Source organism: Podarcis pityusensis (genome assembly GCF_964106645.2).
Source record: "Podarcis pityusensis genome assembly, chromosome: 6".
Lineage (NCBI taxonomy): Eukaryota > Metazoa > Chordata > Lepidosauria > Squamata > Lacertidae > Podarcis > Podarcis pityusensis.
In genome coordinates, this window is record NC_138030.1 from 97,030,463 (window position 1) to 97,052,040 (window position 21,578).

General features: G+C 44.7%; 1 protein-coding gene across 1 annotated transcript; it reads right to left on the reverse strand.

The window, feature by feature from the left end:
* Positions 1 to 54: 54 nt before the first annotated feature.
* Positions 55 to 21,558, reverse strand: NCF2 (neutrophil cytosolic factor 2). The gene is made up of 15 exons (XM_081012244.1): positions 21,207 to 21,558; positions 19,887 to 19,969; positions 17,056 to 17,164; positions 16,003 to 16,137; positions 15,272 to 15,379; positions 13,981 to 14,040; positions 13,310 to 13,353; positions 12,357 to 12,498; positions 9,632 to 9,691; positions 8,533 to 8,611; positions 8,178 to 8,197; positions 6,031 to 6,176; positions 5,819 to 5,933; positions 3,554 to 3,716; positions 55 to 963 (listed from the first exon to the last, which is right to left on the reverse strand). Exons 1-15 carry the CDS (start codon positions 21,378 to 21,380, stop codon positions 854 to 856), a joined length of 1,548 nt encoding a protein of 515 aa, XP_080868370.1. The 5' UTR covers positions 21,381 to 21,558; the 3' UTR covers positions 55 to 853.
* Between the last annotated feature and the right edge of the window lie 20 nt (positions 21,559 to 21,578).

Genomic DNA, 21,578 nt, shown 5'->3' on the forward strand with positions numbered 1-21,578 from the left:
AAGGAGTCATTTCATGATTTCTTTAAGTCTGAGTGGTAATACAGAGACACACACTAAAGAACAATGCAGTTTTATTGATAAAATGACAGAACTGCAGCTTTTTGTGGAAACTTCAAACATCTAAAAGTTACTGAGAGCTTTACTGGCTTTCAAGGATTTATTAAGCATTTCAAAATGTAGCTGTCATTATGGAAAGGCATTGCAGAGTAACTAAACCACTGATTATTAATCACCTGGAAGCTGAATTCTTGTAAACCAACTTTTCATGACTGTTAACTAGGATTCCCAGGTTGTATCCCAGAGACACACATGCAGTTAAGAAAAACAACCAAAACTCTTTGGCTGCAGGACATGAGAGGCCTTGTAGCTTCTCCTGCACCTTTTGTTTCATCTTGAATAAGGTGCCCTGATTGATAAATAAGGTGTTACCCTTATAGCAGCAAGAGGGTGCAGAACAGACTTCAGAAGCCAAGGGTGATTCATCTTAGAGAATTTAAAGCTGTGTGCATGTCCTCTATAGACTGTGACCTGGGAACCCCAACCAGAAACTGAAATGGACAACCATGATATCTGCTGTTGCTGTAACTATTATGACTGGGCATAGAAGGATCAACCCAACAGTTTTTTCATATAACCAATTTGGCTCATGCTTTAGCTAGGAGATGAGTTTTAAAAAACCCAGTGCAGACGTCAATGGATATTCATTTAAGCAGAATATAAAATTCAAAAAATAAGATAAATCAATCCCTAGAAGATTCAGCGAACATGGATTAAATGTCTTATAATGGGATGAGTTGCCTTCAGAGGAAAACGCATCGGGGTCCTCTTGGTTCTTTGTAGGGTTTTGAGCTTGTTACACTGTAGAAAGAGATTTGGGATCTTGGCTGCTGTCTTCTTCAACAAAGGCTTTGGGGAAAATGCCAACTTTTCCATTGCACTCCCCTTCCAGCCAATCATCATTCACTAGAAGATGAAATAACATTGTGTTAGAGTCACAAACTTAGTCCATTAATGGGCAAGAATCAGGAAGAGGTGGAATGTAAAGAATCCAACCAGAATCTGCAGTGCCTTCGAGAAATGCAACCAAGATGTAAAGGAGAATGGATCTCCTTGTGCCTCTCATAGTTTTGCAGCAGAGGAAATTTTTGAAGGTACGACTTCTCTTATCCCAACATGACAAGTTGCACTTATCAGTTGCTTCACGACTCCTGAAGGTACAGAGGCCGTGACCCCTCTTGTTGCTAGATACCTTTCATGTCAGAACAAGGACTGGGAATAATGGAGAGCCAGATCATCTGCTCAGTACTTGATACTCATAAAGGACTAAGAATTATAATTGTGTGTGTTTTTGTACAGTTAAGTAGGAACAGACTAACCATCTTCCTCTGTTAACATTGCTACATCTGTTAACATCTGAAATACTGCCTCTCGGCAGTATTTTGAGAGGGGAAGCTTTTTGCCTCCCTCAAGCTGTGTTGCTGAAAATGCCATTCAGGGCTGCACTGAGTGGACTGAGTGGAGCTCTTTGGCTCTTCCAGTGCCAATATAGTCTACCTTTAGAGAAACTGAAATTAAAATAATGGGGTCTTGTTAGAAGAAAACCACTTGCAGCATAAATGGCAGGTGAAAACTCAAAGAATGAGGTTGCAGAAATAACTTGGAGAATTATTGGATCATTACGAAGTCTAAGGTCCAGATACACGTAAACATAACAAACCAACCACAGGCTGTTTCCCCTGCAAGTCTTACTGAGAAGTCATAGCTGATACACCAGAAAAATAAGGACGTTCTACAGCAACGGCTTTCAGATGTCTTACAGAACAGAGAGTCCCTTCAATAAGATGTTTGGGGAAGCATCTGAGGAAGAGTACCTTGGCTTCTTTGGTACTTTGCTATCCTACAGTGGGTTCCCTTAACAGCCTTATCAAAACAGTGGGTGGTCTTTGAACTGCCCTTCTTATTTTATCTGCGGATGGAGAATATGATGAGACACAGAATTATCCAGGTGGAGGCAGACAAGTTCTGTTAGAATTTTCAAAAGCACACTCACCCATCTACTTTGGTATTGTGAAACTAGGATGTCTGTTTAGCATAAGTAATTTCGTATGGAACAGGAAGTATACTGAGCAACAAATTGCTGTGTATATGGTTATTTTCTTACTTGTATAATGGTTTTGTCCTGAGCTCTTTTCTGCCATTTCCTGACATGCAAAGATGAGCATAAGATGGTTGAACTTTCATATAGGATATATTCCACAACAAGATGCAATTTCCCCTTCCCATTGGCCTGTGAAGCTATTCTTCCCCTCTACATGGAGCAACCCTCATGGCTTCAAGCCACTAAATGTGTTCTTGATGGTTCCTCAAGCTCTCTTGACCAGCATAGTTTGTGTGATAAGATGGCAATGGCCAAAACAGAATATGGAGTTTTGTGACAGCAGGAATTTGTTTCCTACCAGTGGAAGCCAATTTGCTTTCAGGTGACTGCTGATTGAATCAGTGATTGTTTCCCAACCTACAAAACGCAATTGAATTGAGAAGTGTGGGAAAGTGTTATACAGTGATGGTCGTGAATTCTCTAATAAATGTGAGAAGTTCAAGCTTGATTCCCAGCAAGAGGCAGCTGGCTTTTCTGCCATGCATGCCCAGCCTTAAATTGTCAGATTACAGCCTAGCAATCATGTTTGCTACCTTAAAACACATGAGCAGCGTAGCTGAACTATAACTCCCACCATCCTTGGCCAATAGCCAGGCTGGATGTGGCCGATGGGAGTTTAATCTACCAACTCCTGTAGGGCCACAGGTTTTACACCACTTCTTTAAAGGTCATGAGGTAGCAAGAGAGAATGCAGCTGCAACACCTCCTGCCCCATTCCTTCGCTGATCTTTGTGTCTGCCCTTTTTCCAGTACTTGCTGGAACGAGCATGAGCATTGGGACTACTCCATAGCATAGGTGAGTGAGATGACCAGTGGGGGAATTAGAGCAGGATGTCTAGAATCCTCCTGCATCAGATGGTTTAAAGCTAGAAGCAGGACCTCCAGGTTGCAGTCTGGCAATTCTGCATCTCTTGGTCCATGGGAGCTAAAAAGGAGAAGGAGCCCAGAAGAGAAGGGCAGTAGTAGCTGTAGAAGATGCAAGGGGCCCATAGTTGCCAGTTTTTGACTTAAGCAGCCTGGTGCTCTCCTGATGATGGTGGGGTCCAAAATGGAGGGCAGAAGGATTAGCAAGTGGTACCAGCACCACTTTCTGAAAGAGCTCTTGACCCTAAGGAAGAGGTCTTCTGCATGGTTCTTGGGCTTAGAAACCTCGATACACATGCCTGATACAGGTCATGGCCTTCAAGTACTGCATGTTCACACTCTTGAAGAAAACACAGTGAATATAGCAAATTATAGGTTAGAATTGATTCGTCAAGAAAATGAATTGGCATCCTTGAAGTTCTCTCAATAGATGCGAGTTATGGCAACTTTTGCGTAATGTCCCAAAATTGTGTAGGGTGGTAGATCCCCCATGTATGGTTAATAAGGTTCTCTGATTTAGGGTTAGTTTACCTTTAGCCAGAACAAGTATTGTCTCCCCCTGTTGGAATTCCAAGTCCTCTGGCTGGCTGGCTTCATAAGTATACCGTGCTACAACCTGTTTGGCATCTGTCTGTTTTGTTATCTTCTGCTCAGCCTCCTTTCCATCTTCCATATTTAGATTGTCTTTGCCTGCCTGGTGTAAGAAACAGCCAGTTCAAACATCTCTTTAGCCATTTCCTTAATTAGCAGTACATTAAAAAAACAAGCAAGCCTCCCACGTTCTTCATATCTATCTAATACTGCTGTAAAAATGCAAGATTTTCAGTTAATCTTGCACCTGCAACTGGAAAATCTTCATCAGGATTAACAGAAATTAAGTCATTCACAGAGCCAGTATTAGGCCTCCTCTCTCATGTTTTCACGTGGATATCATGTTTGTATGCTGAAGTTCAGCAGAGTCCCGAACTTTTTTTAGAGGGGTTGGGGCAAATGGTTTGGAAACATCAGGTGTCTGAGGCACAATTCCATCCCTTCAAAGCAGGAAGGGCTGTGTTTACAATGGGCAAGAGAGCGCTACCTCCTATCAGAGGAGCCTGCCCACTATGTTTCTATATGACACTCTGTTCTGGGCATTCAGGTAACGCCGTGTTGGGAGTGATCAAAATATCAAGTTGTGTGCAGCGGATTTACCCACCTGCAGGGGCATCTGACAGGAAAGGTCCCAAGTCCAGAGCAATGAACTGTGCAGAAAAACCCATCCGTCTTGAGAAACAATGGATTGTGTCTCCAAGGGTGAAGTCAAACTGCTGAGTTAGCAGCAGCAAAGTGACCTCTCCAGGGTGCAAGCCTGGGCAGTGTGTATGGAGATCCTGGGCTGTCCAGACGACAAGACCACTCTCTTGGCCTTGCTGACGTGATCCAAAGGAAAGCAGAGCAATATCCTTGACACCAGCTTGGCAGCCTCATCCTACTTCCATGTATCCCACCTTAGTCACAATTGTATGGGCAAGGGAAAAGATGAGTTGTGTACTGGGAAAGAGGTGAGAGTTGCTAAGAAGCCAGCAAACAGCTCAGCACAACACTTCTACCAACCTTGCCATCATCTCCTGGTCCCTTGCTGTGCAAAATGTGCACCAAACCTCTATAGGTTCACACTTACTGAGGCCAGCTTATTGAGGGAATGATCTGTTTTCAATTTCTTCCACACACAAGCTGTAGATTCCAGAATATTCCTGGAATGCTGGCCACCAGATAGGAGCTAATTTTTACTTTTGGCTTTGGAAATCTCTTGAGATTTATATCCAGGACTATTCTGCCCCTTGGAAATACAAATGTCAGATGAAGAAAATAAATCTTGTGCTTTAAAGTGTTGTATGCTTTTGCCTAATGACTGGGATCCAAAGAACTGTGCAGCTAATTGTGCAAGACCAAGGCAGCAGTTTTAGGCTTGTATTAAATAGAAACTTCCTGCCATGCCAGATGGCAACTTCTTTCCAAAATGCCTGCAGTTCAGTAGAAATAAAAATGTTCAACTGGACATGCCCATTCAGCAATTTTGGATCTGTGTGTAGTTTTCATGCATGTACTTTGGATGCTTTTTCCACCCTGAACTGCGAGTGTTTTATTCAGTGAAGGCAGGGTGATGGCAAGCAGGAGAAGAGGTGAGGCAAAGGTGATTGTCAGTACTTTTGCAGGTGGTATACACAGGTTTATTTTCACACACACACTTTTTTTCTTCTTCTTTTTTTGCTTTGCCCACAAAGGTTAGACTGAGAATCAAGTTGGCAATGGCCATGAAGTGAACTTAGTTTGATTTGAACCCAGGTTTCCAAGATCACACTTGGTACACACTCCACTGTGGGCACAGTTAGGGGACAAAAATGAAAGCTCTGCTGCAGTTCTCTCTCTTCCAATCAATAGACTGGGATATTTTCAAATATTTATCCACCAACATCACTGATGCCATCAAGTCAATTCATAACTATAAAAAGCTAAATATAAGCAATGTTTAATTAAAGTGAATGGGTTTTTTTTAAATAAAAAAGCCAATTATAAATATTAAAGTGCCTGTCAATTATCCCATTGCCAGTGTTCTCGTAGGCCAGATTGCAGGAAGAAAGGAGGAAACAGGGCTTCTTTCTGAGTGACTGAGCAGGAAAACACCTGCACATTTTGCTATTCTGGTTAACAAGGGTTAATAAATAGAAGCTGGACTTTCAGCAAAGGGCTCTGAAATATTTTGGGGAAGTGGGCGGAGATTGGTGACAGAATGCCTTCTGCTCCAGTATTGCCTACCTGCTCACTGCTGCACCACAATGTCAAGCACTTGTCCCTGGCATGAGTCCACACGGTCTCCATCCTGCTATCCTCACTGAGCAGCACCAGTTCCTTGCTGTCTGTAGGTCGGTAGCTGAACAACAGACAGCAGAAACAAGTGAATACAGAAGCATCCCTCTCTCCTCAGTCGAGGTGGATTTGGCAACGGGAGGCCAGGGCGCATCTCCTACCTCAGTTTCGTGTGCTGGGGTGAGAGTCCCAGCTTCAGGCACACTTTCTCCAGGAGGCTGCAGTAGGACATCTCAGGGCTCCCTTGCAGGGCGATGGTGTATTTGTAATGCACTTTGACAATGTAGGGGGTGTCAAGGCCAATGAACTGTAGGAGGAGGGAAATGGTACAGGAGTGCCATGGTCTTTTAATTTTTCAAAAATAAGTTGAAATGAGTTCTCAGGATCCGGTTCAGCAGAAGGGAAAGAGTGCTTAATTTCTGAAGCAAATGGTGATGTACTGGGAACTCTGCCATGAGATGGAATCCTTGTCCTTTAAAAATCTAAAGTTTGTATATGCTCAGAGGCAACTTGTTATTTATTTACAATCTTTACAACACCATCCAATTGCAAAATTCTATGGGGAGCTCATGCTATTACAATGATAGCCCATAAAAGCAAAGACTAAAAAAGGAAGTAGCAAAATCAGTATAACTAAGGGCCAGTAAAAGCAAAAAGCTTCTCACCTCTGCCCAAAAAACCAGGAAGTAGGCACCAGAGGAGCATCTCAGTCAGTGTGTTCCTACCGAAAAGGCCTTCTGCCTCATAGACACACAGCAAAGATCACCAGAACATGGATAATGGAAACAAGACTCTCTCTGTCCAGGTAGGTCGCATATCAGTCTAAGCTGCTAAAATGTGTTCAGAGGTCACTGGGGCCTCTAATCACACTGCTGGGTTAAAAAGCACCTCTGGGTGGCAAACATGACCCTTTACTGCAAGACTGGAGAACCTACGACCCCCGCAAATCCCTTCAGCCTCAGTCAGGGGTAATGGTAACTGTAGTCCCAGCAACATCTGGAGGAGCACAGGCTCCCTATCCCTGCTTTTGGGGGCTGGGGGAGTAACAAACCCCATTAGAACAAATTGAATACCACCCACAAACATCCATCTAGTCTGGGCTGAACCACAGTTTAGTGAGCCTCAACCAGTCCGTTACTGTGCCTAGGTACTGATTTAGCACACCCTGTGCCACACCTGAGCTTGATGAAAGAGAGAGAACACTTGGTGTCACTCGCATCTTGGTGACATCTCAGTCGAACTCTGGATTACCTCTTCCAGTGGTTTCAGGTAGCTGTTAAAGGGCATGGGTGATAGAACAGAACCCTGTAGGACCCCAAAGCATAATTACTGGATGGGGAAAGGGAGGGACTTGTTGATCACCAAGCCCACAGCTATACCTTCTGTAGCTGGTCCTCCAAGGAGCAGAACCACTGCAGAAAGTTGCCTCCAACATGAATATTACAGTCCACAGGGATATCCTGGTATGACAAGCCATGGAGAGGTCCAAGAGAATCAACAGGCTTGTCTTTCCCACTCTCTCTCATGGCAAAGATCATCCCACAGGATGGCAAATCAGGCTTGAAAGCCAACTTAAATGGATCTCGAACATCAGTGAAATCAAAGTTAGTTGACTGGTAATCCCTAAGGTTTTTATTTTAAATTTTGACTTCAAGGAAAATTGGCATGGTTAAAGGATGAGTGGCTGGGCTACAAAACCAAGGGTAACCGCAAGAGCTATTTCTTTGTATGCCATTTGTTTATCAATACAAAAGCTTCGGCCCAGTATACCTGAAGGAGTGTCTCTACCCCCATTGTTCAACCCAGACACTGAGGTCCAGCTCCAAGGGCCTTCATTGCAAGAAGTGTGGTTACAGGAACCAGGCAAGAGGGCCTTCTCAGTAGTGGCGCCTGCCCTCTGGAATGTCCTCCCATCAGATGTCAAACAAGTAAACAACTATCTGATTTTTTGAAGACATCTGAAGGCAGCCTTGTATAGGGGGGGTTTTACTTTTGATATTTTATGATGGTTTTATAATTTGTTGGAAATGCCCAGAATGGCTGAACAACCCAGTCAGATGGGTGGCATATAATTTATTGTTGTTGTTGTTGTTATTTATTACATATGGACACTGAACTATCAAAATTGAAATCAAAACTCTGGGGCCCTTAGGTTTCCAGTTGGCCATGTTCAAATGCAGAGTGTGAGAACTTCCCAGCCCCAGCCCTGCCTCAATTTGTTTTGGTTCAGTTATGCGTCAATACATCACACAAAGTCTTAGGCTTGTGTCCCATGTCCAGAAGCTCACACTGCAAGGTGGTCATTTACCTGTGGTGCTCTTTCCTCATCTGGAAGAAAAAGAAGAGCAGTTTTGTGAGCAGGGAATAACCAAAAAAATGTTATTGGGTGCTACACAGGCAGTGGCTGTTGCTCTCAGCGTGATTTAGAACCATACAAAATTGGTGTTCTAAATCATGCAGAGAAGGCTCCCCACTTCAGAAACTTCACTTTCACTCCAACTCATAAAGAGTGATGGGCAAAGTGACGGGGAGAGAGGGAAGAGCTTAGTACATTTGTCCCTCTTTCTGTGTAGTCTTTATACTTCTGCAGAATGCCAAGTAGAGCTACTGTCATATATGCATTGGACCTTAGAAAGGATTCACTGTCTGTCACTCTTACTTACCTGAGGGACACCTCTCAGGGCAATCTGGGGCAGCAAAGCTGGGTGGAGGAGGGATGTCAACATCTGCACCAATTCCTTGCTGTATGAAATGGAAACAAGCATGACTGTCATGCATCGCAGAAATAAGCAATGCAAAATACGCAAGGCAGCCCCTCTTTGTTGGAAGCGAAAGAACAGGCAAGAATTGGAGTAACACTGTAATATTCCACAGACAGAAAGTGTTTAACTTGATGGAAGAGTTTTAAACTTGAAACCTTGCCTAATCGTTCACCAACAAGTTATCCAGTTAACTATTCCAGGAGCCTGCAAATGAGCTTATATTAGATCCTGCCTATTGGGTTCTGAGAAGAACTTTTACATGCATAATCCAGTCACACACATTGTGCTCATGCCATTCCTTCAAAAAGAGACCATGTGAGAAGGCGATCATTTGACCCTCACTGTGCAGGGAGGGCTGAGTTCAAATCTCAGCTGTTCCTGGGCAAGTTATTATCTTCCCAGATGCTTTCCTTTGCCTGTGGGTTTTACAAACAGGGAAAGAAAAATATTAAATATAATGGTCTTATTATTGACAATTCAGAATATTTCCTCTGTAGCATTATCCAGGATTATCTGTTCCTTGTACTTTATATTTGCTCCTGTGATGATTTTGTATGTTTGCCTTATTTCTTTAGTGTTTTATAATTTAAGATGTATAGGTTGTTTTATAAATGTGAAATTAAATGTCTATATTCCCAGACTTACTTTTCTATCCAGAATAATAACAAGAGACTAGACCAAATAATATATGGACCGTAAAGCAAAGTGTCCTGGTTGTAACAGCAAAAGTGGAAATAGACATAGGATAAGTGGAAATGAGTGGTGTGCATAATATTCAAGACACCTTACCCATCCACTAATGTTACAAGAGTAGCCATTTCCCTCCCTGACATCTTTGGCAGGGAAACACAGAATGTTGGTGATGTTGGTACATGGGTGAATAGGGCCAGGGTTACGGAGGGGAGAGGGGAACCAAACACACACTCCCATTTTTGGCAAGCAGCCTTGTATAAATTATCATGTCAAGTTTTGCCCTAAGAATTAATATTTATTCTCTTACCTGGCCTGAAGAGAATGTCATTCCCATTGGCTCTAGGAAGTTGCAGGGTATGATCCCTTGCTGTATGAAAAGCAAAACCAAGATATTGCTAGGAGGCAGGATGGTGTCAGAGTTGTACATTGTGGGCAAAGAAAAGACTCCAAGACTGCACACAGGGGGCTCTGTCACCCCTCCAGATTCTAATCTCCAGATTTTGAACGGCAGCATTTTAACTTCACTGATTCACTCCATCAGGCCTAAGCAGGTCGCTTTACTTGAAAAGTTGCCTGCAGGTGCTGAGAGGTGGCTGGGGGGGGGGGGCGGGTCTCAGTTTCTTTCATCTCAGGGCAACTTCTCATACTCCCTTCTGATATTTTACCTAATTTTTGTGTAGTGCTTCCCTGCTGTGGGGAATCAAAGAATTGTATAGTTGGAAGAGATCCTGAGGGACATCTAGATTCAGAAATCTCAACTAAAGCATCCATGACAGATGACCACTCCACCTCTGCTTAAAAACCTCCAAGGAAGGAGAGTCCACCACCTCTCATGACAGTCTGTTCCACTGTTGAACAGCTCTTCCTGATGTTTAGTCGGAATCACCTTTCTTGTAACTTAAATCCATTGATTCAGGTCCTAGCCTCTGGAGCAAGAGAAAACAAGCTTGCTCCATCTTTCATGTGACAGCCCTTCAGATATTATGGCTATCATATCTCCGCTTGGTCTTAATAATAATAATAATAATAATAATAATTTTTATTTATACCCTGCCCTCCCCAGCCAAGGCCGGGCTCAGAGGGGCTTACAAGCAATAATAAAAACAAGTTAAATGATTACAACTTAAAAACAAAATTAAAAAATACAACATTAAAATATTGAAACATTAAAATATTAAAATGTAGCCTCATCGCAGAGGGAGAAGGAAAAGAAAAAAGAAAGAGAGGGAGGGAATCAAATTGGCTCCAAGCCAAAGGCCAGGCGGAACAACTCTGTCTTACAGGCCCTGCGAAAAGAAATCAGATCCTTCAGGGCCCTGGTCTCATGAGGCAGAGCGTTCCACCAGGCCGGGGCCAGTGTTGAAAAGGCCCTGGCTCTGGTTGAGGCTAATCTAACTTCCTTAGGGCCCGGGACCACTAGGGTGTTGCTATTTATGGACCTTGAGGCTCTCCGTGGGGCAGACCGGGAGAGGCGGTCCCATAGGTAAGAGGGTCCTAGGCCGTGAAGGGCTTTAAAGGTCAAAAGCAGCACCTTAAATCTGACCCTGTACTCTACCGGGAGCCAGTGCAGCTGGAAAAGCACTGGGTGAATATGCTCCCATGGCAGAGACCCCGTGAGGAGCCTCGCTGCAGCATTCTGCACCCTCTGGAGTTTCTGGGTCAGCTTCAAGGGCAGCCCCGCGTAGAGCGAATTACAGTAGTCAAGCCTGGAGATGACCATCGCATGGATCACTGTGGCCAGGTCGGGGCGGGAAAGGTAAGGGACCAACTGCTTGATGCGGCGAAGGTGGAAAAATGTCGCCTTGGCTGTTGCTGTAACTTGCGCCTCCATGGAAAGGGAGGCGTCAAGGATTACACCCAAACTCTTAACGGAAGGCAATGGCATTAATTGGGCCCCCGCAAGAGAAGGGAGTTGGTCCCTCATCCCCATGCCATCCCGACCCAGCCATAGGACCGCTGTCTTCGAAGGATTTAGTTTCAATCGGCTCCCACGAAACCATCCAGCCACAGCTTCCAAGCATCTGGTCAGTGTGTTCGGGGCCGAGTCGGTGTGGCCATCCATCAGCAGATAGAGCTGAGTGTCATCAGCATATTGGTGACAGCCCAGCCCAAAGCTCCGGATAATCTGGGCAAGGGGGCACATAAAGATGTTAAAAAGCATTGGGGAGAGAATTGCGCCCTGCGGCACTCCACACACCAAGGAATGGCGCGACGACATTTCCCTCCCTAGTGCCACCCTCTGTCCCCGACCAGAGATAAAAGAGCACAGCCAGTTACGGGCTATGCCCTGTATCCCCACGTCTGCGAGGCGGTGGTCCAGAAGATCATGATCGACCATGTCAAAGGCTGCTGACGAATCTAAAAGGATCACCAGTCCTGACCCGCCTTGATCCAGCTGTCTACGGAGATCGTCTGTTAGGGCAACCAGAGCCGTCTCGGTCCCAAAACCAGGACGGAAACCGGACTGAAATGGATCTAAAGCCGATGTTTCCTCCAGAAACCTACCAAGCTGTTCAGCAACCGCTCTCTCAATTACCTTTAGCAGGCTAAACATACCCAGTTCTCTCAACTGTTCCTCATAAGGCTTGGTTTCCAGACCCTTTATCAACTGTTGTACTGTACAGCAGAAAACAGCCCAAATATGAACATGCAAACCCACCTATTGGATCCAATAAGGTATGTCTCCTTTACATGGGGTCCAGGAGCAGAGCTGGGCAGGAGACAACCCTATGGGATGGTACTATTCTGTCTCAGAATTAGTCCACGTCAGAACTCAAGCCCACAGCACATTCTGAACTTCAAGCACTTTAGACTACGTGTCACTGTGCTGAGCCCCTATATCTGATGTAGCTCAACAGTGCCACCTAGTGCACATGTGGTTTTTCACCCCCTGCAGTAAATCCTGAGTAGACCGCTATCTATTGTTTAGTTCAAGACAACTAGAATGCAACCCCAAAATGTTACCAACAGTTCATGCCAGTGGAACAACAGTGCAGGTGTTCTCTGTAGAATTACCCTTGCTGGCCTTATACCTTCCCATTAAAGACAACAGTAGCCCAGTTGTCTTTCGCTTTCTTCAAGACAAAAACAATGTTTCCAGGAAGGACTTCAAGTTCCGCTGCTGTTTCTGGTATGAATTCGTACAGGACTCTGTGAGGTTCTCCTTGCAGGGCCCTGCATGACAAATCAGCTGACAGTTTCATCATCATCATCAACTGATTGCTTTAGTGCACATCCAAGTCACTGGGAACGCAATGGAATGAGTGCAAAAACCATCCCACCAGTGAGCTAGATGTGTGGGGAAATAGTCCGGTGGCTGCTTTCTTTTATTATGCACATGTGCCCAGAGGTCACCTATTTATATTGTTGAAACAGCCTGTATTAAACAGCAAATCCTAAGTGGAATAGTTTGTGCAAACATCCCAAGCACAGACTATTGTATTTCAAAAGTTGTATTTCATATCACTACGTGTTTGCTCGTTTGAAATGTTTTATTTCCTTTTTTTTCCTAATGAAGCAAAAAATGGTGGGGGGATAAAATGTGTTTCTGTTAAGATGGTGTAGGTTCATAGGTCAGTATCCAATCAAGTAGTTGTCTGAGAACAATAACTTTTGGCTGTGCAACAGAACTTCCCCTCCCTCTTTTTTCCCCATGCATCTCCCATGTGCCCCCTAAACTGATTATGGTGGTTCAATCCACCCTCTGGAGCAGAGTTGGGGAGGGTTGGGGGACACACAGGAAGAGGAGAGGGAAAGGAAGTTCCATTGCAGAAGTGGAAATCCTTGTGCTAACAAAAATATTTTGTCAGATACCACCCATATACTCATAATGAAGACATCCAGACTTCATGGTGCTGTACTCAGTTCTAAACAGATTTTTGGGTTTATTTCTCTATTCCTTATCTAGTCATAGGAGAGCAGAATCACTTTCTAGACCAATGGGAGCTACTGAATGCTGGGGTTCTCTGCAGTTTATTGATCTTACCTGAGGGCTTCTGGTGATTTTGGTCTGGGAGGTGGTTCTGATGTCTGCAAGCAACATATTTTAGCATTAACCTCTCCTCTATACTGCAGTTAACTTTGAAGTCAGGCCCTGTGTTCAGAATCTATCTGGCCTGAAGAGAGATGCAAGTGTTTCAGACTAGAGTGGGGTTGGGAGTCTTGTCATGGCTACCAAGGCCAGCCCAAGATGTTCTGCTGCCTGAGGCAAGAGGCAAGATGGCATCCTCCCATTCCTTGTACAGAAGCTGGCTGGACTGGCAGCTGAATCTTACTTCAACACTGGCAGCAGGACGGCACCTCCCACTGCATCTCAAGGGCAGCAGGCTAGTAGTTTAGCTGGTGCATTGACACTTACTACTCTGCCTGGCAACCACTTTCATGCTTGCATGCACCACAGAGCAGCCCAGCTGAGCAACACAGGCACACACCCAATGCTTGCTGGAGTGTGTGTGGCCTGTGCTGCCTGCCTCTCTGCCTGAAAACGTGATCAGGGATCTTTCCCAGTGCTGCTGCCTCCAGTTTATTGACGGCAAGACTGAGGATACATTACAGCTTAAATCACATCCAGGTCATTCTTTTTCTCAATTCAGATTGAAGCTGGTTTGGGGGGAAGTTCATCAAAATGTTCTGTCATAGAAAAGTCCTCTGTCTTACCTGAGGCTGAAGAGGCGCAAAGCCTGAAAACTCATCATTGTCAACCACAGAAGCCACAACCTGGAGTTAGAAGGAGGAACATGATTAATAGCTTTATTCACACCGGTAATGTCAAGTGGTTTATGCTCTCTTAATCTAGGTTTCTGCTAGGCTGCTCATATTAACCTCCTGAGTGCCACATCTTCAGCACTATATAGATAAAAGTAATTATTGACAGGGTTCTCTATTTCTCTCCTTTGTTAGGGACTCACTGAAGTTTTATTTGATCCTGGCATTCCTTGCCAATAAGCTGAATTCATAGAATTGTAGGGTTGGAAGGGACCCCGAGGGTCATCTAGTTCAACCCCCTGCAATGCAGGAATTTCAACTAAAGCATCTATGCCAGATAGTCACCCAACCTCTGCTTAAAAACTTCCAGTGAAGGAGAGTCCACCACCTTCTGAGGGAGTCTGTTCCACAGTCAAACAGCTCTTACTGTTAGAAAGTTCTTAGTCGGAATCTTCTTTCTTGTATCTTGAAGCCATTGGTTGGGGCCTAACCTCCACAGCAGGAGAAAACAAGCCTGCTCCATCCTCCATATGACAGCCCTTGAGATATTTGAAGGCGGCTTTCATATCTCCTCTCAGTTTCCTCTTTTCCAGGCTAAACGTACCCAGCTTCCTCAGCTGTTCCTCATAAGGTTTGGTTTCCAAACCCTTAATCATCTTGGTTGCCCTCCTCTGCACACATTCCAGCTTGCCAATATCCTCCTTGATTTGTGGTGCCCAGAACTGGCACAGAACTCCAGGTGTGGCCTGAGCAAGGCACAATAGAGAGGTGCAATTACGTACCTTGATCTGGACACTATCAGGAAGGAGAGGAGAGGGAAATCCCATGGGGCAAGTGGAGGTCTGCTTATTTGAACAACACAATAAAATCATAATTTAAAAACTTACACACGCTCTTTGAATTGAATAGTAAAAGGAGGATTCTTATCTGAAAGTGTTATTTTTTATTATTGTGGTGTGCTTTTTAAAAATATTGTATTATAAAATTATGGCGCCACTTAGTTGCTGACGTTTCAGGCAGCCTCTGTAGCTGTTTCTTTCACAGGGACTTGGTTGTGGCTCTCTCCATGCTACGAGAAGCTTCACTTGCTGCATATCAAACTAGGGTTAAAGGTACCAGAGCAGGCCGGGTTGTGTTTTTCTAGACAGCTGCAACTCTATTACTGTCTATCATGAATGACCTTTTAGGAATACAAGTGAAATTTGCTGGGTAATTCCACTTCTGCCATAGATTAACTTCCTACCATAGATTTCCCTAAGTAATCTTTCTTCTCCAGCTGTGCCACTTGCTTCTCATTTGGCCGAAACAACTTCCCTTCAGGAATCACAAAGGGCTGAAAGAATCTTTGCTTCTGCAACACACACACACACACAAAAGTCAATCACTTCACCATTTTCCAAGGCTATCTGCTAAAAAACATGGCATAATAATCCAGCATGCGTTGTCCGATATTTGTGTACCATGCTTGTTACACATAGGATAATGAGGGCCATACCACAGCCCAGCCTTCCCCAACCTGGTGCTCTCCAGATGTGGTTGAACTACAATTTTCATCTTCCCTGACAATTGCCCATGCTGGCTGAAGCTGATGGCAGTAGGAGTTACTGCAAAATCTGGAAGGTACTAGATTGAGGAACACTGTTATAGTCATTATTCTAACAACCAAATACAAAGGAAGACTGGATTCCTATGCAACTTTAAACAATAGTACAGTAGACAAAATTCTAAACGCAGCTTTTCCTCACTTCTGCACACCTATTTCCCCCAACAACGTGCATATACATATCTTGATGGGATTGCCAGGTCTCAGGGTTCAAATGCAAGTTTCAGAAGCTGTTTCTTGATCTCCAGAGCAAAGTGATGCATTGCTACATTCTTAAATAGAATGGTCACACAATGCACCACCTCTAAAGTTACAAAGCCTTTGTATTTTGAGCCTAGGCTAATTGATTGCCGTTTCCTTCATTTTCTTACCAGGATGGATTCCATGGCCCTGTCGATTTTGTTGTGACGGGGTTCGCTCTTCAGTTTCATTGCCCTAGCCAGATGCTCCTCTGCCTTCTTCCAGTCCTCCAGCTTGGAATGGGCAAGGGCTGTGTTGTATAACACCTGTTGGGAAAAGGGGCAGGAGTGCCAGAGAATAACGGTCTGAACCTAATCACATTTCCTTGGATGGAGCAGCAGGTAGACTGCTGAGAGGACCTGGGTTCAAATTCCTGAAGCTAACAAGATGCCTTTGGGGTGGTCTCTCACCCAGAGTGAGAACAGTATTTGTCGAATACAACACCGGTCCAGAGCCTGGACTGATGGACTTTCACTCACGGTTACCTGCCTCAATGTCAGGGATGGGCAAGAGCCTGAGGAGTGGGGGGATGTGCAGGCGGAGGAGGCATGATCCAGGGGAAGAGATGAGCAATTTGTGGGGTTCTGAGCCACCTGTGAAGCAGGTGCCAGGGGCAGTGGTAGAGGAGAGTCAAGGGGGAGAGACAGGGTAGCCAGAGATGAGGGGAAAGGAGCTGTGAGGGAGTCTCAGTGGCGGAAGTTGGTCACAGAGAATCACGCCTTTGGAATCTCTCCCCATCCTCCCCTCTGCTGTCTCCATGCACAAAGAAGGGGTAACTAGAGCTGCCGCTCAGGAGTTGTTGTCGTGTGCTTGAGCGCACCGCAGCAGAAAAGTCCAGAAAAGTAAGCTGAAAGGGGTGTTGTCACGCTGTTGCTCCAATTGTCTGGATCAGAGCACAGGGCTGTAGAGGCGGATTGCCTAAGCAGCTAGATGGCAGGTTGTGTGTGAGAGCCTTTGGGAGCGGATGTGACCTAGTGCTTTGCCAGTGAAGAAATAAGCTTCCAAACGCTTGTCTTTGGGCTGGGACCCTCGCAGGGTTGAGCTCATTGGAAGAAGGCAAGACACAAATAAAATAACTGATTTAAAAAAGCAAGTAAGCTTAGATGGCAATATGCTAAAATTGAGGCATCGTCCACTGAGCCAGTTGGCTGCTTCCCGTGGTATTCCTCAAACCCCAAACTTACCTCACAGGCAAACAACCTAAACTGCAGGCCTAGGATCTTGTAGTCTATTAGGTTGTTCCCTCGCAGCTGAGCAAATGCCTCTTTCAAGTCATTAATGGCTGACTCATACCTGGAAAGCAAGGAAGGAGAGTAAGTACTTCTGGGGCAAACAAAATGGCAGGATATTTTAATGATCCTCAGAAGTGCTTTCGTCCATTCGAAGACAATTGTTCTAATCATTCCTTTTTATTCACATCGTAGGGCGTGCTCTAAAAGTATTTTTGCAAGTTACAGTTTTTCTGTGATTGTGATATTGAGTATTAAAGGTTTTTATGAATCAATTTTTTTGTATATAGTTAATATTTAAACAACAACACAATATAGTGCTGAAGCTGTATGCCCTCTGAATTTTCTGGGTATGGTTTTGTATTCTGGGCTGCTGTCTTTTCAGAGTATGTAACTTAGCATCTTTTTATAGTGCATAATTTTGTTTTGGTTTGTAATGTTACAGATTTCCCTTGATAAAGAGCTTCATCGAAACATGTTGGGAACCATTTCTAGTTATACAGTTCTCTCTTTTTTCTTCCAGGGTTTTTCTCTACAGCTGTCTTTGATCCACTTTCTTGCATTTTGGAGCCATCCTCAGGAACTGAGAGCACTGCCAGGAAATCTGTCAAATGTAACTGTGTGAGTCTTCACCAACTTCATGCAAGCACAGAAAACTCAGAGCTTAGAACCAATCACAAAAGTGAGAATCTAACTTTTCTTCCTCCCCACTCCCACTCCCATTTTTTCTTTAAAAAGTCACAGGAAGTTTCTAGCCCTCACAGAAGGGAAGGCAGATTTAAAAGCGTTTGAGCAATGTCTGGCAACTACAAATAACTGAAATAATTATATTTATTCTCCAGCCTCCTTCCTCTTCTGCTGTTCTTTTCCTTGTGTCAAATTTTAGATTATAAATTCCTAAGGGGAGATCTTCCCTTCCATACTTCGTAAGTCACCATGTACATCAATGGCACTAAATTATTACTACTACTACTACTACTTCTACTACATAAGTATTATTATTATTATTTATCTATTCATATAAAGTAGAATTTATGTAAATCTGACAGGGAACAGAATAAATTACACAAAATAAGAATATATAGGCAAAGGTGTCTGAGTCACATAATTTATGCAGGTTCTCTTGGTCCAGATTTTGGGTTATTGCAACCCATTTATTTTTATTATTATATCACTTTAAGAGTCATGGAGAATTCTGGGAACTGTAGTTTGCCAAGGGTGCTGGGAATTATAGCTCCAAAGGTCACCATCCTTAACAAACTGCAATTCCCAGGATACTTTGGGAGAAGCCATGACTGTTTAGATGGTCTAAGAGTGCTTTAAATGTATGGCGTGGATGTGACTAGCGGGAACTGTCTGAACTGATGAACATCATGTTTGTGGGGAGGGAAGTCTTAGTAACTTACTTTATTATATAAATTCATGTAATTTCTAACACTCAAGTATTTTTTATTGGTTTATGTATATTTTGGATGGAAAATGGCAATTATGATGTATATTAAAAAGAAAATTTAATAAAGATGATATGTAAAAAAACAAACCATAAACTGTCCCATTAACCTTGTAGGGCAGAGCTTTCCAAACTTTTCATGTTGGTGACACACTTTTTAAATATGGATCATTTTGCAACACAGTAATTCAGTTTTACTAGCAAACTGGAGGTTAAACTAACCCCTTTCTAGCCCTGTGAGGAGCGTGGGGAGCGTTCATGCGACACACCTACACACTGCAGTCGACACACTAATGTGTCGCAACACCCAATTTGGAAAGCTCTCTTGTAGGATATTATATTACATTATGTCTTCCTATGTACATAAAAGGGTAATGCCAAGGGTCGGCAAACTAAGGCCCACGGGCCGGATCTGGTCCAATTGCCTTCAGGATCTGGCCCGCAGACTGTCTGTGGATCGGTGTGGGGATTCTGTTCAATCAGGCTGCACCTTTTTTTCCTGCGCCATTTACACACCATGGCGGCACCTCCTCCCTCCCTCCTCCTGGCTTCTCCCCGCCCTGCCTAGAGGAGGAAGGGGGCTGGGCTGAGCGTCATTTTAAGCAGCCCCTCTCCGGAGCCAGCCCTTTCACACCGCTCATCTTCCCTCCACCGCTGCCGCCCTGGTGCTCCTGTGGGCCAGAGAGCGGAGCGGACGAGCTCCCTCTGCCTACCCATGAGAAGCAGAAGCAGTGGTGGTGGCAGCGCCTGGGAAGGTAAGCGCAGCGGCTGGGGGGGACTACTAGCCCCCTTGCCTCTTCTTCCAGCTCCCCCCCGCCCCCCGATGCTGCTTCCATAGCCCGCCACAAGGTCTGAGGGACAGTGGACTAGCGCACGGCTAGAACATTTTGCCGACTCTTGGGTAAGGCTGTTGTCGTGCGGCAGTTCATGTGGCTGCCAGTCGGTGGTCACAATAACTCCAGCATGAGGAACTGCAGCCAGGGAGCAAGCAGACCAGGTGAGGTGTGAACTGAGGAGGCAGGTACTGTGAAGGGCACCCCCTCCACTGAACACACCTGCAGCGAGCTTTAAAGGTAGACGGAGTTGGGAGTTGGGGCTGAGCTGTGAGGGAGATTTGGTCACTTGTGGGGGAAGGGCAGTTGGCAATGGGGCAGGTGAGGTTGGTGAGTGCAGCAAGCAGAGTCACCATCCCCTAGTTTTAATTTTTTTTAACTATTAAAATGTTTTTGTTTTTAACTGTATTTGGTTTCTTTCGCTTTGCTTCTGCTTTGTTTTTTGCTGCCCAGGGCTCCTTTGAGAGGAAGAGCCAGGATAGAAAATAATAATAATAACTCACATTTCCATCTGGTACGCCACAGATCCTCGGTGGAAGTAGGCCACTGCTAAGTGTTTGTCATTGCTAATGCTTCTGGTAAGAGCCTGAAGGAAGCAGACGTTATGGAGACATCGGCATGATTTCTGTCACACAAAGTGTTCCCGACGGGATTCCAACACTGGAGTCGGCAAGATCAGTCACCTGCAGCCTCTACTCACAGCCTGCCAGGTTCCACCGGGACCCTCAAGTTTCTAGCTCTCCCTGTTATTGCTCTGCCCCCTGGCTGCCCCCAGCAGGGCAGGATTGCTTTGGAAATCAAAAACCAAGCAACTCTGCAAGAGTGTTGGCTGTGTTTGGGTAGGCAGTTCAAAAATGCACTGATGACCTGAACTAGCCAGTCATCCTGAGTCAAACCTGTGACATGACCCTGCAATGTACACCCTTTTATGCAATTTCCTATTTCACTATTAGATTTGAAATATCTACTGCAGCTCACTTTTACAGCACTGGCTGGTGGGTGCAAGGCTATTATTACACACTGCTCCACTCTTCAGCTTCTGAACAATTGGTGAACTTTACAACTGCAGCTTTTGTGGTTTCACTGGCCCTGTACAATTCCTCTGACCGCCATGCTGGGTCTGAGCCTGTCGCTAGTTCTAGGAACTTCTGGCAAAGTGGTTGAATGGTGTAACAGTCTGGCTCATAATAATATAATATTTAATCAATCATCTTTATATAGTACTCTTTCACTGTTCATATCACAATGTAGTGTTTCATAATTAATATGCATCATAATAATTATAATTATATTTATATTGTGCCCTTTGCTCAAAGTGTACAGGATTCTATCTTTACCACCACCTCCCACGATTTAGTTTTTGCAACAACCCTGTGACATAGGTTAGGCTGAGATAAAATGACTAGCCCCAGGTCACCCATCCCTGCGAGTAGAAAATTAACAAATCAAGGAGACAGCTACAATAAACCTTCGCCCCTGATCTGCTAGCTTACTACATGCAGAGGAGGTTTGTTTATTTGCTCGTTTGTTTTGAAAAACCTACAGCCAAAACCAGTACAATCCTAAATTCTTATTTGGTGTAATTATGGAGAAGAATACCCAGCTGTTTTTAGCACAGAAAGTCGTCACTTGCCAGTTAAATCATCTGCAACTCAAACTGCTGTAATAAAAAATGTGAAACTTTACTTTGTTCTCTGCTGGCTTTGTGCAAATCCCTCTCCCTGAAACTTCTTTCAATACGTCCTCAGCTACAGCAGCCACCCACCAGTTAGTTAGGGTTTTTTAAAGAAACCCTGCACAATATTAAGACTTGTCCACTTTACCTGCTGGGCCTCCTCCAAATTCCCCATGATCAGGTGGATGCAGCCGATGTTGAAGCAGATTTTGGAAGAAGGCTTCTGAACGGCAGTGAAGGCGGCCAGGGCACCGGCCCAGTCCTTGCGATCTGCCGCAGAGACACCCTCGCTCCAGAGGCGGATGGTCTCCACCAGGGCCATGGCCAAGCTGCTGCGGCCTGGAAGGGGCAGGCGATGCTCCTCAGGCCCCCCTGACTTTCTGCCCGCTCTGCAAAGCCCTTCGGTGTGTGTTGCAAACAGACCAGGAAGTGTCTGCACTCAACTAATAACTGACATGGGCCTGAGGTGATGTAATACCAACCGGCTCTCTGAGGCGAAGCCAAGCAGCTTTCTAAACAG